General features: G+C 37.0%; 1 protein-coding gene across 3 annotated transcripts in view; it reads left to right on the forward strand.

The window, feature by feature from the left end:
- Nucleotides 1-18,092, forward strand: part of PRUNE2 (prune homolog 2 with BCH domain) — a 133,289-nt gene that overhangs the window by 37,852 nt on the left and 77,345 nt on the right. For all 3 annotated transcript variants that reach the window (XM_052700754.1, XM_052700751.1, XM_052700752.1), the window contains exons 5-6: nucleotides 3,467-3,619; nucleotides 7,036-7,130. In XM_052700754.1, the coding sequence (XP_052556714.1) occupies nucleotides 3,467-3,619; nucleotides 7,036-7,130 (248 nt within the window). The remainder of the gene's footprint in view (nucleotides 1-3,466; nucleotides 3,620-7,035; nucleotides 7,131-18,092) is intronic.

The following is an 18,092-nucleotide window of genomic DNA, read 5'->3' on the forward strand; positions in this document are numbered from 1 at the left end:
GATGCCACAAGGTGCAGACTGCAACATGTAAACAGAGACAGATTTACAGAAAAAGCATCAGCAGTTTTTTAAACATGAACTTGCTTTTGCTGTTTACTAGCTGCACAGAAGAAGTCTCTTTGTGCTCTGCTGGGGCAGTTTGACTTTCGGTAGAGAAGACTGGTTTGTTATCCTGACCACCCAGACTAATGTTGAGAAATGCCCTTTTAGGGCATTTTAGGGATGATGCCAATTTTTTTTCTGTTCTGTCTTGTACGTTGTTCAAATGACTCACATGTTTCTTAATTGACTCATCTCTAGGATACATGTAAGAAAGAACTGCAATAAAAGCTGCAGATGTTTGAATAGATAATTTTATTATGCATGGAAACAGTTTTCTTGGAGGTAGTTCTCCCCCCAAATTACATTGTATTCCAGCTTTAATGTTAATTACAGGGAAGACTGCTTGCTTGGGTCTGTCTGTTGTTCTGGTTTGATTTGTAGTGTTGTTTTTTTGGAGGGTGAAGGGAAGGAGAGAAAATAGAAAGGGGGGGCAGGGGATGACAAAGTATACTTTCCATCAGGAAGTGTTGCTTTTCTCCTTTTCTCTGTCCTTTGTTTTTGCAGACTGTGGAGCAAAACCTCAACAGGAGAAATGCCTATATTTTCATTGTACTGTTTCTCTCAGCCATAAACTTATAATTCAGGAGATGCTTGTGCTGTTCTTAATGTTTTCCCAAAACGACTTCTGCCTTCATTAGATCATGTTTAATATTAATGTGCAGCAATTGCTTTTGGCAAAACTAGTGCTTCACTTCCAAACTGCTTTGCAAAAAGAATAAAATGCATATTGTTTTTTAAGAGGTCTAGCCCATTTTCTAGTGACCTTTCCCTCTAAAAAAGAATAAATCTGTAACATAGTATGATATATGCAAAAAATAATATTTAATCTTGTATTATCTATTATAAATTTATTTTCTTGTTGCTTGTCAGCAGACAAAGCAGTCTCCATCATGCTTTCAGAAACCCGTGGGGAGTTGCACCAGCACTCAGTAAACTCTACAGGAGTTTTCTGAGCCCATGCATCTCTTTTACAGCAAGTACTTATGAGGGAGCATGTGACTAAGTGGACTAGTGACCTTTGGCCAAGTAAATTTACCTCCTGTTAACTGTTGTTTTTTTTATATAGCTGGCATCTTAAGCTTCCCAGAGATACATAGCATGGGAGAAGTGTGTGCCTTTCTTTCTTTCCTGTTGATGAGCATACTGTTAAAGAATGAAAGAATGCTGGTATCCTATTAATTTGAAAAGTCTCTTTTTCTTCCCTTCACCCTTTTAGAAAAGTTAACAATTGTAAGCATTACAGTATTGCAGTAACAAGGGAGGGAAAAAGGAGGAAAAGAGGGGAAAAAGCCTTTTTAAAAAGCTTTCTAAAATGTCTTGAGTTCTTATTTCAGGGTGACTGCATTTCCTTCTTACATGAAATAATAAATCCCCAAATTTCTAAGTTTACTCTGCTATTTGAAGATATTGTCCCCAGTCAAAATACATAAAGAGGTCAGCAAGGAAAGGTTGAGGCTTCCAGATAGATGCTGCAGTGCAGTGCATTTCTAAACACTTTTTACTTTTACATTTGTGCAGTAATGTTTATGCCTTAAAAAGGTAAAATCAAATTCAAGACTTTACCTTATTGTTAAGGAAGCATAGAATTTTCACAAAACAAATGCACACTGTTACCTACAGGAAAGCATGATAGGCTGCTGTAGCTTATCCTGGATTCCTAAAACAGTAAAATAGAATAGCATACTAATTTTTTTTTTTTAATTTGATAGATGCTACCTATTTAATATTTTTTAAAATGTATTTTAGTTTTTGCCTTTTTACTAGGAAAAAGTAAAAGGATTTCAGTAATGTATGATGTTATAATTGTATCTGTGATGTGCAAATTTTACTGCCATGTGATGTGAAATTTATTCCTTGGATTAATACATCAAATACATGTAGCATAATTGAATTATATATATGTATAAATATTGAGATTATTTAATCCGCATAATATTTCTATAATAAGGAGGTGTGTATTTGGCACTGCAAAATTCATTAGTGTTGCATGTACTGCTAAAATTTTTGAAGAAGTGCTTTTCATTATTTGCTATGGTGACAGCGCAGGATAAAAAATAGTAGGAAGGGAACAGTGTCTATTTATCTTCTATTCAAGAACCCTGGCTGTTGGTGCTTTATGGCATATATACCTATCCTTATGAAACACTTTTCTTGTCAGCCTGGTGAGACTGGGGATGGTTATGCCTGTCTCTTGGCTGTTTGCTAAAGACTCAACATTTTGGATTGTAAGAACTATCTTATATTATTGCAATGATTTTCTCATTGACCTGTCATATTGCAGTGTGATCATACTCTTGTTTGAAATCCCCGTGTACAGCATAGTAATAAATAATTTCAATGCTGACTTGTAAGATTTTATTATCCTTAATTTAATGTGAGTAATTGGGAGTGAAGGCTGTCCTTGGATATATTAATAAGTGGGATCTTAGTCTCCAAGGCATGAGAGAGTGGCTTTAGACCTCCAGCAGTGTCAGGAATATTTCATGTAGCAATAGTGGTCTGAAAAGAAATCAAACTCACCTCTGTATAGTAAGAGCCAATGTAAGTACCAATTATGAAGAAGTTATTTATTGAACTGTATTTCTTTCTTTAAAATTCTGTGTATCATTTTGTGATGTGTTTTTTTTCATATGTTCATTGACAAGGATTCAGCTAGAGTCGGTTATGCTGAAATGACCATCATCTTTTGTCATATCGTATTTCTTTAGCTTATCCGTAGTGCCTTCGGTAAATTTTATTTGCTATCCTCAGGAATATTTAAAAAAATTCTGGAAATAGTTCCCTGTAGAAGTCCTCATTTGCTGCAAGCAATGCAGCAAAATTGATTTAAAATAAATAAATAAATAAATAAATAAATAAATAACAGCAACAACTATTTAAGAATAAGCAGTTTAATTTGTGTGTTCAGATGATGGTATATCTTCTATTTTGGCATATTGCCTGTTTATGATTGCTTCATTGGTGTCTGTAGAAGTAAAGCTGGCAATGTGGTTTTACTGTTTCCAAACATCCCAACACTTGACCTAATGCTTAGATGAATAAGTCCTTAAAACATAATGCTAGATGGTGGCTGTACTGCAAAACTGTATTGGACACACACAAACATTCTGCACAACCATGACAGTATAGGAAGTAGCCATGTAGTTGTAGCATAGATCCTAACAAGATGCCCAGTTTAGATCTTAGAAACTCTCCGTGTTTGGAAGATTATTCTGCTTGGAAAGTATTTGATATCCAATCCACTTAACTCACTTATGAAAGCAAGTTCCAAATAGGAAAGAAAGGATAATGTAAACATTTTTATTCCTGTGGTATCTCTTCAGTGTTAACAGGAGGTATTGATTTTTGCCTTTCAAAATTTCAGGAAGCATTCTCTTCAAGTGCATGTCTTCTGAGGCTGACACAATTACAGAGCAGCAGGAGAAACTGCTGTCAATACTAGAGGAAAAGTTTCCAGATCTTCCCCCACGAGAGGAAATTATCTCTGTTCTCCAGGATACTCGGTTTAACCCTCAAGGTAATCAGTTTTTTAGATATTTTACAGATTTTGTGAACCCAAGTAAAACTGACTAGTTTGGCTAATTATGTGTTTTAAGAGTAGCATGCTTTTCAATGACATTTACATGTAGTTAAATTTAATTTAAAGTTAAATGACTTAAATTTTTGATCACAGAATTGTGATTTCTGAGATTTTGAGAAACTAGAGAACTTCTAGATAATTGCTTTTATGGATGACTAAGCACTGGCACAAGTTGCCCAGAGAGGTTGTGGTATTTCCTCCTTCAAGATCTTCAAAAGCTGCCTGAACCCATAGGCAGGCCTAGGTTTTCCCATAGAGTTTGAGCCAGATGACCTTCAGAGATCAACTCCAAACTCAACTGTTCTGTGATTTTCAGATAAACACTAAATTATTTTACATACTTGCTTTACAAGTATAAACTAGTCAAATATTTTTGTAGAATCACAGTTGTGATACTTGGAGGCTCTGGTGGATAAAAAGTTTAACAAAATGGCAGTGCACCCCTTAAGCCAGGAAGGCCAACTGTATCCTGGGCTGCATTAAAAGAGGAATGGGCAGCAGGGCAAGGGTGGTGATCGTTCCCTTGTGCTCTACCCTCCAGAAGCTTTATTTGGAGTACTGTATCCAGCTGTGGGGCCCGCAGAACAAGGAAAATAGAGTTTTCCAGAGGAGGCCGTGAAGATGATTGGAGGACTGGCGCAACAATCCTATGAAGAAATGCTAAGGGAGATGGGATGTTCAGTCTGGAGAAGGCTTTAGGGAGATTTAATTGCAGACTTCCAGAACTTAAAGTGAGCTTATAAACAAGAGGGAGACCAAATTTTTGCGTAGTCTGATTGTCATAGAACCATGGAATATGTTAAATTTGGAAAAAAGCACTAAGATCATCTAGTCCAGCTGCCAACATATCACCACCATTCCCACTTAGACATATTCCTAAATGCCACATCTACACATTTCACCTCCGGTGCCCGCTGAGCCTCCGCTTCCCCAAATTAAATAATCTCTGTCTAATCAGCTGCTACAGACACTTCACAGACTTTGTTGCCCTTCTGTGGAAGCTCCTGCACCTCTCTGTCTATCTCAGTATTTCTGAGAAAATTTCTGGTACACGCCAGATCCCATTTGGCTTCTTGGTCAACCCGGTCACACAGCTGGTTCATGTTGAGATCCTTTTCCTCACAGCGTCTTTCCACTGCCCAGTGCCTGTAGCATTGCATGGAGCTGCTGTGACTGAAGCGCAGGACATGGAACCCTTGTCTTGTTGAATCTCACACAACTGACCTCAGCCAATAGATCCAGCCTGTCCAGATCCCCCTGTAGAGCCTTATAGGCCTTTTTAACCCAAGCTATTCTGTGATTAATTGAGACTCAGATTCAAGGTATAATTAATGTTTTAGGCCATGTCCAGAACAGTGTTGCAGTTACCTACCTGTAGTAAGAGTGGATTTTATCTTGTGAACCTTCCCAAATATATCAAGATGTCAACTTCTAGGGCTCTGTACAAGTGGAATGACTTTGACTGAAACTAAAGAAGTAGTGGGAAAACTGCAGTTCTTTCATTTACTTGTACTAGAAATAATTGAAGATATTTTGACACATTTTTAGTGATCAATATTGGAAATATTTCAACACAATATTTGATAACAGGATTGTGAAGTTATTCTCTGAGAGGCAGAAGAAAGTTCGTATAATAACTCCCACATTTTTTACTATCTTCATTCAGTGCCATCTGCTACTAAGTTGTTAGCTAAGAGTACTGAACTACTAAGTTACTTTTCTATAAGGTATTTCAGGTACCTACAGCACCCATGCAGACTTGCATTGTTTTTTTTCCACTGTTTTCTGCCTGCCTGTTTGCTGAATCCTCTCATCTGATTTCAGACATTTAATCTGAAGTGGTAGTTAAGGACAGAACTTGAGATACTTTTTCCTTTCCTCTTTCTTTCACTGAGGTCACATACTAAATTAGTTCAGGGCTATTAGTTTTTGGATAGTTTCCTGAGGTTTATACTGACATTACTTAAGAAGCTTTTTTTTTTTTTTTTTTTTTTGGTTTAGTTTCATAGCTACTCTTTGCTAGGTATTATGAGGTACAGACATACATATGTCATAGTATTTATAAATATAAAGTGCCAATGAATTTCTGAAGTCCTTTGAAGACATTTATTTCTGCTGAACATTCTACATTATGTACCTGCTATTTTAGGTTGTTAGGAAAAATTGGCAAAATAGAATAAAATTAAGGAGAGAAATCCTGATTTCATGCAGATATTATTAGTTGACTTGAATTAATGAATTCAGTTGTTAATTCACTTATTTGAGGTTCACTGGTCTGTCGCCCACCAGTAAGTCTATAGGGTACATACAAATATTTTTAAAAGGACAGACTCATAATATATGGCAATCAGATTGTCAGTAGATTGAATGCATTATTTGGACTCCATACAATAGTATAGTAATGCAGTAGCTTGACTTAATGCAGAAACAGTATCAAGAGAATTCATTTCTTTGGCTGTAAGTGGGTGTTTGGATCCCTCTGAAAAATCAGTAATGCAAAATCATTTTGGATATTATATAGCAAAGCTTTTAAAGTCTGCTGACATTTTGTTTGCCACTTTACACTGGAGTAAGTGGCTCTTAGTTTTGTTTGTATAGCTATATGGCTCCTTTGTATTTTGGATGGTATATTACATCTGTGCTTCTAGATATGATATATTTATTATGCAGCTTTTTAAGTCAAGCATCTATTATTGAAGAAACTTAGTCATGCAGATTTTATATATATTGTACTTAACTATATTTATGTGTCCCCTTATACTCCAAAGCAATTCCAGTTTTTCCTCTGTAGTTTTACTCTCTAGTTTCTGCTGATAATATGAGCTTCTGTATTTATTGTACACATATATCCAGGAAGGACATTTACTGTTTGATTTACATAAATCCATTGGTGGTATCAATTTGTAAAGAAAACTGAAAAGATTGAATGGCTTTATATTTTACAAATACCATAATATTCCACACACACCTTTCAAGATATTATTCCAGAAGTATTTCCAGTGACATAAGGATGGTCTCTGTATTCCTTTATCAGTAACTGAAATTCATTTAACCTAACAAGTGTGAATATTCACATAATTTCATTTCATTGCAGGAAACTTAGCTCTTCATCCTTTGTTGTTTCTGTGCTTTTATTGATTTTTTTTTTTTTTAATCTGTTCCTTTCTTAAAGAAATTGCCTGGGAATTTTAAGATTTAATTATTAGCATTCATTTGATATTAATATTCTGGTAGTGTGTCCTGAAGTTCAGAAGTCACAGAATTAAAGTTCAAGCTGTGTTTTTAATTGATGTTGCTGTATCTGTTCAGCTATGAGTGTCTGGATGTATTCAAATTCTTTTTTTCTGACACAGGTATAAGCATCGAGGAAGTTATGCTGAAAGATCTCAAGGAGATTTCAGATGGAGAAATCAAGATAGCAATTAGCACTGTGCAAATGACACTAGAGGTAAGAGAAAGCCTAAATAACATAGTTGGTAACTAGCCCTAATGCATAAGGAAAGAGCTCTTTAACAAAGATTTTGAGCCTTGTATATTTTTTTATATATAGGCATATACTCCTTGTATATGAGCAGAGTTTTCACTAACTTTGGAAGAGTAGCTATTTGTGATCTGACTATCAATGTTTTACTTCTGATTATTTCTTCCTATTGGTTAATTCCATGGTGTATAAGACAGCAACACCAGCAACCTGCAGCCTTTGGGCAGTCTGAAAGTTTCTAGTCACACTTCAGTAGTGTTTTGTCCTACTTTTCACTTCTGTTGTGCTGTACAATTTACATATCTGATCTAGCATTTCCTCAGCTCTCAGAAAGGAGAGTGTATCCTTATGTTCCTTACACCCTAAAACTGTGTCCCTGTTACAGCCTGAAAGAGGCTGCTGGTATTTTCTTTCTCAACCAGTCCCAAACATTTTGCAGCTTCTTATAGAAAACTTCTGTGATATGTTTTGTGTAATTATGTGTACAATTAATGAATGTACAGATGTTATGATATAGCAGAGATCTTAGCTACATAGTTGTTACACCAAAGCAGGAAACAGAAATTATAGGTATACTCACCTATATCCTAGGCTTGGATGGAAAACTCCAGTGGAGTGGATCTCCAGAAAAGATCCTTCCCCCTGGTAGCCAGCTCTTAAATGGGTCTAGGAGAGGTCGAGCCAGGCTCCACCCCTTCCAGCAGCACAGGTGAATTGCCTTCACCTGTGCTCCCGTGGCTGACTCATGCTTGCCTCAGGTGATTAATCAGAGGCTCAGGCTATGATTCAGCAGTTCCCATACACTCCACTTGTTCGACTAAAGGGTGAGCTTTTCCTAATACAGAGATCAGATATATTGTGACGCTTATACAATTTCCATCGTGATGCATGTTGGTGAAATTCAAAATGAGTTACTATCGGTGAACGTTGATATTCTTTTATGGGCCAGTGCTCAATGATGTTACTGGAGGCATGCAGTCATGAGGTGCATGTCCATCCTATGTTCCATCAGTCCCACGTAGACCATCACCGGGTGTTGCACATGATCTGACAGTAACACTGGAATGCTTTGATGACATTTCATTCCTTCCTGTGATCCTGAAGGCTCACAGACTCATGGGGAGCAATACAGATGTTTCAGAGGTACCAGGAGGGGAAGGTCTGCTCTCCAGGGCAAGATACAGGCTGTATTTCTATCCTGGGTCAACACTTCTGCTTGTACTGGGGCATGTCCTGACTGCCTGTACCCCACCTTCTGGACATATGTCTGCAGCTGCATACTAATATCAGGCATCTAAGGGGGATCTGCCAAAGGGGCATGATGGGGGTCCCTTTAGCAATGAAAATCAGAGTGTTGACCACAATATCAGTAGGCCATGTACCTATTACTGGAGGGACTACTGAGCCTCCCACTTCCAACGGTCTTCCCCATGGTGCAAATAGGCCACACCATTTGGGTCTTACCTGCACCTTTCAAGGCTATTTTATTCTATGGGTACCTGGATCTAAATTCTCAGGGGCAGGGAGCAGAAGATTATTTTGTGTCCTCTAGTAAGATGGACTGTTGTTTCAGGCACGTTTCAGGCAATGATCTCAGTCTCATCTTAGAGCAAGCATGGCAATCCCGGCATGCCTGGACGATGTCAGGTAGTTGTATGGGCAGTCCCCATGCTTTAGCAGCTGCCCACTTTGTCTTTTGTCCTGCATGCCGCAGCTTCTGATGTAACCAGCGGGCGATGTTCTCAGATGGTGAATTCTCAATCCATTGAAGTCAGGCCAGTGTATCGGCTTCATTGTTTCTCGATGACTGTAGAGGCTGATGACTAGAAACATGATAGACACATACAGTCCTGTGTTTGACCGTATTCTATATGTCTAACCACATGTCCTTGCCCCAGATCGTCCGGACATGGATAGTTAATTCCTGTTAATTCCTGTGCAATCCAAAGAGTGAGCCCCTGGTACACAGCCCAACGATCTGTACAGATATTCAGGATACCGACACCAGGTTCCTTGGTTGTAATCATCCACACGGCTCACAGTTCTGCCCATTGGCTGCTTTGACCATCCCCCTCGTCATCCCCCCCCTTCTAATTCCTTCACTGTTCTTGATACTTCATCTTGCCCAACCGGGAGTCCATACTGTCTTACGTTAGTAATCCGGCGTGGTTTTGGCAGGCAAATAGGCCCATGTTTCTCATGGCCTCTTAATATTGCCTGCACCGCCCGGATACTGATACATCTCTGTCGAAGTCTGAACTCTCCCACAGTTGTCTGGAGAGCCAGACCCCATAGAATATCTATGCCCAAGATGTATTCCTGAGTTGGGGCAATAGATACCTTATACTCCTGGGATGGGGTGCCAAACCCACAATTTCAACCATGTTTGGGTGACAGTAATAGTCTGTCCCCGAAAACCACCAGTCATCACTCTGTCTCCATCAGATTTGGTCGGATCTCCGTAGATAATTGATGTTTCTGCTCTGGTGTCCACTAATGCCATTACTTTCTGAATATTTTTTCAGGACCAATAAATCATTAATTCTATGTAGGGCCTCCGGTCCCATCTGGAGAATTCATCGCCATGAATTGTGCTATGGCCAATTCTTTTGCTTACGGTGGCTCAGGCATCGTTGACTGAGACACCCGAGGTGGCTTTTTTTTCCTATTAGGAACAATGAAATCTTCTAAGTTCCATGTCATTGTTGGTATTCTCTCTATAACCCTTACCTTGGTTTCTTAGGGTAGTTCTGAAATTTTTGATTGTCCTTTAGTTGTATCTAAAACTGGAGAAGGACATGGTTGGGCTGGCATTTAATTTTAGCAAATTGGACCCAAGCCCAAATAAAGTCATTAAACTTTTTTTTTTGGAAACCATTATGGGTCCCAGTCGAAGAGCTTGAGTAGCCAGCATCTTGGTTTTAGTCACCAGCAGGACCTCAGCTTCTTCTAATGTTCGAATGTTGCGCCTGGTCTGCAGGCATTCTGTTTCTCCTGGGTTGGCCACTAACTGGGCAGCCTGCTGGACTACCACTTCTGAGGCCATCAGGGGATTTAATATAGAGACCAAAGTACCGTATAGATGAGAGGGAGCTTGCTGTAGAATTAAGTCTTTCATCCCTTCTGAGAATTTGACTGTATCAGGGCCATCAAATGTATCTTCATAAATTGCTTTCCTTATGCCTAGTTCTAGGCTCTGTATTTTATAGGGAAGGAAATGGTAGTAACTAATAAGTCATCAGTTGTAAGTTAATACAGTTATTGAATGCTATCACATAACAATATTCACGCACATAGAATATTAAAGGCAGACTCCTATTCTCAGCGGTTTCTTTTGAAGAAATATGTGAATGCAGAAACTAATAGTGCATTGCCCTCAATACTTTGTTTGTATGTCAGTGCTGATGTTATTCAAAAGTGTGTAATTTAGATCCATTCTCTATTGGCTTACTGGTTGTTAGCGGGATGATGTTTAAGTATCCTTAGAAAGGAAAAGCTTTCAGATGTTGCTGGAATAGGAAGTGGTGGCATGAAGGGAGGGAAGTGTTTAGATTTCAATGAGAATTTGTGTGAAGCTTTGCAGTTTTTTGAAATAACTACTGTTGGATCTTGTCTTCAAAGATTTGGGTGACATTAAAGCTTAAAAGTTGAAATCAGACTTCTGTCTCTGCGTAGCGGCAATTTTTTAAATATAGGGGGGAAAAACAGCATCAAAGCCCATATTACAATTATTTTTGTTGCCCTTTATCACAAAGTTTCCCCAAGTCATAATAATGATTACTCATAGGATATTGTAGCAAAATTCAGTGCATGCATTGTAGTTAATTTCTATTACATTATGTTATACCCTGAGAGTATGTTTTGCTTTTCTCTGCTGGAATTCTCTTGGAAATGAGAAATATCTTCTCAATGTGACTTTCCGTGAAAGTAATTTTTTTCCCGAGAAATGAATGCTAAACTGAACTCTATTTTCTGCTTTTGTAAGTCTGCTACAGTGGACTAAAGTTCAGGTTCCATGCATGATCGCTTTAGTTGAAATCGCTCCTGAAGTTCAAGCTAAATAATACATTTGTTGGACTGAGTCCTGTATCTTCTGATCCATGAAAATTTATTCTATCTCCTTGCAGAAATAATTTTGGACAATAGAAAAATCAAATTCCTCCACTGATAATTTAGGCAGTCCACTGATAGTAGGGCAAACAGTCTATTTGATATCACCTACTAGTCCAAACAAATTGAGAATAGTACCAAGAGTACTGGCTCCGCAAGAAGTTTTCTCATCGTAGAGGAACTCTTTATGTCATAGAGAAACTCAAAGTGACTGAGCAACTTATGAGAACATAGGAAATTTGGACGTTTGGAAGCACAGTGGATCTGCTCCCCAGCAGATAGATAGTCTGATCTCAGAGGTGCAATTTAATTTTTACATTTTTTTTAATAGTAGTTTGACATGCAGCTACACTGCTTGCTTGTTCTAGTTCATATGTATATAGCAAAAAATTGTGAGAGTACCAATAAGATGCACAAAGCAAGGATCTCAGATTCAGCTGGTGCACATGAAACAAGTGATAGGTAAGCTATTAAGTGTTGTTGTGTGAATCTCCAACATGCTTGTTTGAAGGTTTGAACCTTTTTTGTCAGTCTGTAATGACTGGACCATAGTTACACATTTGGGAACTTTTTTTCTTGTGGTATAAATATAAACATATTTTAAATGACATCAAATTGGCACATGAATTTGTTTTTAATGCTAAAAACAAAACAAGAAGAAAGCCCCAAGTAAACATGTTAACATTTAATCTTCCAGTAATGGAATTGGAAACAAAATTCTCAGTAACTTACAATAGCAACGCTGTGTAGAGATATTTTTCTGATGCCTGTTGTGAGAAGTTAGGGTATGTAAAATAAATGATGTATGGAGCTGTAGGAATGCGACTTTTGCAGACTACCTTATGTCTAAGGAACATTAAACATAGGGTTCTCGTTTAGCAAATAAATAACCATTCATTTCAATGGCTGCATAGTCTGGACTTTTGTGCATATTTTTGCAAAGATGAGAAGAGGCCATTAGGGATTTAATATAAAATAAATCGCCAAGGGGTCTTCTTGTAGTCCTAGTCTTTCTGCCACATGGTGTGTCACTAATGTGCATAAATGGGCTTAAATGAATTTGTTATCTGTATTACATTTGCAGTATGTATATATTTATATATTATTTTTTAATTGTGTTTAAAAATAAAACATTAAATACATCATTTCTGAGAGTTGAAAACATACCATTTGTAAATAAATCAACCTTAATTAAGGTCTTAAAATGTCAGTGTGTGAGATGTGCCTGTAGAAAAATGTATAACATATATAGTACACAAAACTCAAATATAGTTGCATTTGGTTTTTTAGAAGCACTAGCAGGGTTAAGTTGTCCCTTTGTAGGACTGTGTAATGCAGTCAGACATGCATTAATGTAAATACCACACTCATATTTAAATGTCAGAATGTAGTGTTCTGGAGGATAGTGGCTGTTATGTTGACGCCTCAGGTCAGACTAAGTACCTCAACTAGAGTGAGTACGATCCAAGGTGGGGAGAGCTGAAGCAGACCTGCTGAATTCTCCGTTGCAGTTATTTCTTCATCTTCAATGGTGTGAAAAGAAACTGGTAGGAAGAACCTTAGATTAAGAGCGTGTTAATGTTGATTATAATGATTACCAGGGTTGCATGTAGTTTTAAATTAAGACTAGATTATTTCCAGGAGACCATATGAGGATGATATGGGATGAAGTGCCCCTACTCACTAAAATATGTCCATGTGAAGTCATGGAACGTATAAGGCAAGGTATATATTAGAGTCCACTGTGACATGAAAAAGAAAGTGAGCTACTAAAATTTGCCAAGACGATTTTATTTATCAGCGAGTCCAAAACAACCTATGTTTAAGCCTATGTTATTAAAGTAATATTTGAAAGATGAATTTGGTTATTTCCTTCTATACTGCTTTCATGACTCATGTAGTAAACCAGAAGCATCAGAAACTGTGTACTTGCAGTATCACCTCTTGCCTGAAGTACAGAGTTCTGTATACAATACCAGTTCTGCAATAGAATGTGTGTTGATTTTCAGTTTATTTTGGTGTCTGAAGAAATAGACTTCATATGTTAAATTTTATCTGACATTTATTCTGAATTTGGTCTCTGCTATTGTTTTGCTCAATCTTGGCTCAAAAGTTAATAAACAAAGTAAAATAGCTGTTAGAATGATTAAATGAATAAAGATGCACATTAGCTTAATATACTAACATTTACCATGAAAATGTGCTTGTATTTACAAGCATATTATTCAAGAAGATAAACTGTATTTTCTTTTGTATTATTTATGAAATGTATTTCTCCACATAAAATCTTTATTATACATGTTAAATATCTTTATGAAATATGGCTTTGTAACATACATATCTCTCAGCTAAATAAAGCAGTATCTATAGTATCATTATTGAACTGCATTCCTGACCTACAGAGCTGACTAATTCATCATTTATATACACTCCTAGTTCTTGTCAGTAGCATTTCAGCTCAGCTGTTCATGGGGCATAGACATTGACAGCGGGAGGTGCTGTTTTGAGAAATGTTCAGCATAAAAATAATTTTTTTTGTGTGAAATACATTATACTTTTACTTATGTTAATGTAAAACATAACTTCAACACTTAATACTTTAAGATCTGGACATGATGCATGAAAATAAGGAGACATAATATGAGTAACAGCCATATAAATATTACAGAAAAGTTAAATTTGCTTTTTTTTTTTTTTTTCTTTGCCTATTGCGTGGGAAACAACTTAGTGTAGAGCACTAAACTGTTGATCCAAGATTACAAAATAATTCAAGCTATAAGTAAAATAGGTTTTGTTTGCTGTTGTTAGTGTTACTGCATAAGATCGCAGTTATATCCACACAAAATGACAGATAGATATAGAAGAGGCAAACATCTTTCTTGATAACCGCTTTTCTATTTTTTCATTATGAAATTTAGAGAAACATACACACACCTGTAAAATAATGTAATCTTTATTTAGAATGGTGGTACTTTGTGCAGAAAAACAAAACAAAAAAGTCTGCTGTGTCTTGAAATACTCATTTTGTCCAATCCGCTTGGCAGATGGTGTACATAAACAATTTTTGGAACTGGAATTTAAGTGAATGCTTATCAGTGGTAAATGTTATGATAGCCCGTGTTAGTAGTACACACCAATGAACTTTATACCTTCTGCTACATGTTAGGAGCTCAGTCCTGCAGCGCTTAGTCATTTTAAAATGTAGTAATATTTTGGAATTTTATATTAATTAAATTGATTAGAAGTACTCTGTGAATTGTTGTGTTGTTTTGTTTTGTTTTGTTTTCCCAGCTTTTGTGTGCTCTGGTAAAAGGGAAGATCCTTCTTTACAACTGCATGTAACTGGGTATACTGTGAGCTTGCTTGAAATCAAATGCTGTGTCTGACAAAATTTCAGGGTGCTAATTTATGAAACAGTTGTGATATCTTTCATCTCATTTTCTAAGTATGGATGGAACTTACTGATTATCATTATAAGAGTGAGAAATATTTGAAGTCTTAGAGAGCTTTTCAGTGTATTGTTCCCAAAAAGTATCTGCTTAGTATTTTTTTTTTTCATTAGTTTTCTTAAGGATTTGGTCTCAGTAAATTGATTCCTGTTGTTTTCTTCATATTTGTGTTCCAGGTTATACGTATAAAACATGCTTTCACTGAAAACTTAGGCATGGAGAGATTTTCCTTTTTCCTGCTTGCATTATTCTTGTGGATTTTTTAATTTATTTTTTTTACAATGTCACAAACTTCCCATTACTGATCAGGTTAAAAAAAATAAAAAAAAACAACACAAAAACAACTGAATACTTTCTGCTGCTTTAATCTTGCCACTCTCAATGAATTAGTATCTGACAGCTGTTTTCCAGGATTCTTACAGTCTCCATTCTTCCTGAACACAATATTTATGCTGCTGTAAAATAAAATGTTTACTGAGGTCAATATGTTTACAGTAATAGAAAATTCTGGCAGTTGATAAACTGTATCATGCCAGATTTTTTATACTGTACAGTATTTGCACTGTAGATGTGGACCATTCAGGTATATACAACTCCTTTGTGACTGGGAGAGTGTTATCTTCAGTCTCCAAGAAATAACAAATGTGAATATAAGATACCTGGCTCTTTCACTGAAGTCTAGGAGGACTGTGTAGTTGGTAGCAGAATACAAAACAACATGTCAGAATTCTGTTTTCCTTGTAGGATGTTTCTTCTTTTGCGTTAATTAATTGTTGGTTTCTCCCTTTGTCAACAGAAGTTTATACTTGATATTTATTTATACTTGATATTTATTTACTCCCAACTTGGGCTCTTAGAATCATAGAACTGTGAAATCACTGAGGCTGGAGAAGACTTCTGAAGTCATCTAGTTGAAACATCAATCCATCTCCACCATGCCCAGTAAACCATGTTCCTAAATGCCATATCTACCCTTTTTCTTGGAAACCTCTGGGAGTGATGACTCCACCACTTCCCTGCACAGTGTGTTCCAATGCTTGACTATTCTTTCAGATAGTATTTTTGTTTGTAATATCCATCTTCAACCAAGCTTTAACTTTAGCAACTTTAAGCTGCTTTGGCAGCTTAAGGACATTTCCTCATCCACTATATTCATCACTTGGTGATAAAGGGAAAAGAGGTTGGTCAAGCAGGATCTGCCTTTTATGAACCTGTGCTTTCTAGAACTGACCTCCTACTTGTTTTGAACATACTGTTTGATTTCCCCAATACCAAAGTCAGGCTGACAGTTTTGTAGTTCCCTGAATATTCCTTCCACCCCTTCCTGTAGAGGAGAACATTGGCAAGTCCCTAGTCACCTGGGAGCTCCCTTGGCTTAGCAGGACTGTTGATAAATGACGGAAGAACACTTAGAGAGCACTTCAGCTCTCTCCCTCAGCACTATGGTGTGGATGATTTGTGATAGTTTATGTGAAGTAGCAAGTCATTTCCTTTTGAATTATGAGGTATTTATTCTGGTTCTGATCCCTGTCTTCCAACTCAGAGGGTAGAGTACCCTGAGGACTGCTCTTACTTTTAAAGGCAGAAGCAGAGGAGACATTTAGGCCTTTTCCTCACCCTCAGTGTTCCCTGCCGCATCTACTAAAGGATGAAGATCCTGCTTGGCCCTCATTTTATTGTTAATGCATTTTTCCTGGACCCCTTTTGACCTTTAGGACTGTCTCAGAAGGGACTGTTCCAGCTTCTGTTCTAAACAGTGCTAAGTCTGCCCTCTGAAAGTTCAAGGTAGCATTTTTGCCAGTCAGTCTCCTGATTTCACCAGGAATTGAGAACATTTTGTAGTTACTCTGTTCAAGACTGTTTCTGTCATTCATGTCTCCTAACAGTCCTTCTCTGTAAATAGCAGGTGTAAGGACGCACCTGTTATGTTAGACTTTCTTGCCTCTGCTGTGTTATATTTCTAGCAAATGTCTGATAATTTCTTAAAAAAAAAAGCAAACAAACCAAAACTCAAACGAAAGTAACTACAGTCTTTCAAATACAGAAGTGTAAACATTCCAATGGGAATCTTCTTTACTTCTTTACCAGAGAGAATTGGTCAGTATTCTGGGCCACCCTCAGAATTCATAGAACTGTAGAATGCCTTGGGCAACATTTCCCAAGGCCCCGTCCAACCTGGACTAGACGAGCTGCAAGGATGGATATTCATGTCTTGTCTTGGCAACCCTCTGAGAAAAGAATTTCCTCCTCAGTTCTAATCTAGATCTCCCTTATTTTAGTTTAAAACCATTCCCCTTGTCCTATCACTACTATCAGACCATGTGAAAAGTAACTTGCCCTCCCATTTCTAAGCGCTCTTCAAGTTCTGGAAGGTCACAATGTACCTTTCTCTGCTCACAGCTGAACAATCCCAGCTTCCTTAGTCTTTCTTCTTAGAAGTGATACAACACCCCTCTAATCTTCATGGCCTTCTCTGGACTAGCTTCAACAACTCCATGTATTTCTTGTGCTGGGAGTGCAGTACTCCACATGGCTCCTCATGAGGGGGCAGAGCAAAGCAACACAGTCACCTCCTTTGTCCTGCTGTCCACCCCTCTTCGTGCAACCCAGTATACAGTTGGCCTTCTGAAATGAGTTTGCTAGCTCATAGCAAGCTTTTATCAAATATAAAATTGGTGTGTTTTTATTTAGGTTTCCTGGATACCAGGTGATTGTTTCTCCAACTGTTTGCTACAGTTTACAAAAGAAAAAGGTTGAGTAGGTTTGTTTTGTTTTTTCTTTTTTAACCTGAAATTAGGAACTGTTGGTAGATCAGCATGCACCTACACTAGCTGTTGATTGTTTTATCTAGAGAAATGCTGAGGGAAGAGATAGAATAAATAGTCTTTATGCTAATATATATTTTGTTCCATGAACTCCTATGCTTTAAAGCCAAAAATCTTGAGTGAGTACTGTATGCTGTCTTTTGAATGATTTCATCAATTATTGAATCATACTCTACTGAAAATGTGTTGGTTTTTTTTTTTTTCGTTCAAGTTTGTTGACTCCTATATTCTAAATTCTATATATTCTATAGAATATATTCTATAGATATATATTATAGAATATAGATATATTATAGAATATAGATTATTATATTATTATATAATATAGATATATTATAGAATATAGAATATATGTTATAGAATTTGAATATTCTATATTCTAAACCACTTAGTGGTTTGTTTCTTAGCATTTGCTGTTACAGAAGACTTTCTAAATAAAAGAACTAAAAATAATTTAGAAACAAAAAAGTGATTTTCCTTTCACATTTCTCAGTTGAGTATTTGCCATATGGGTTGCTCAGCATCACATTCTCAGCAGGTCTAAT

This window comes from Tympanuchus pallidicinctus, unplaced genomic scaffold, assembly GCF_026119805.1.
Source record: "Tympanuchus pallidicinctus isolate F22 unplaced genomic scaffold, pur_lepc_1.0 scaffold4, whole genome shotgun sequence".
Classification (NCBI taxonomy): Eukaryota; Metazoa; Chordata; class Aves; order Galliformes; family Phasianidae; genus Tympanuchus; species Tympanuchus pallidicinctus.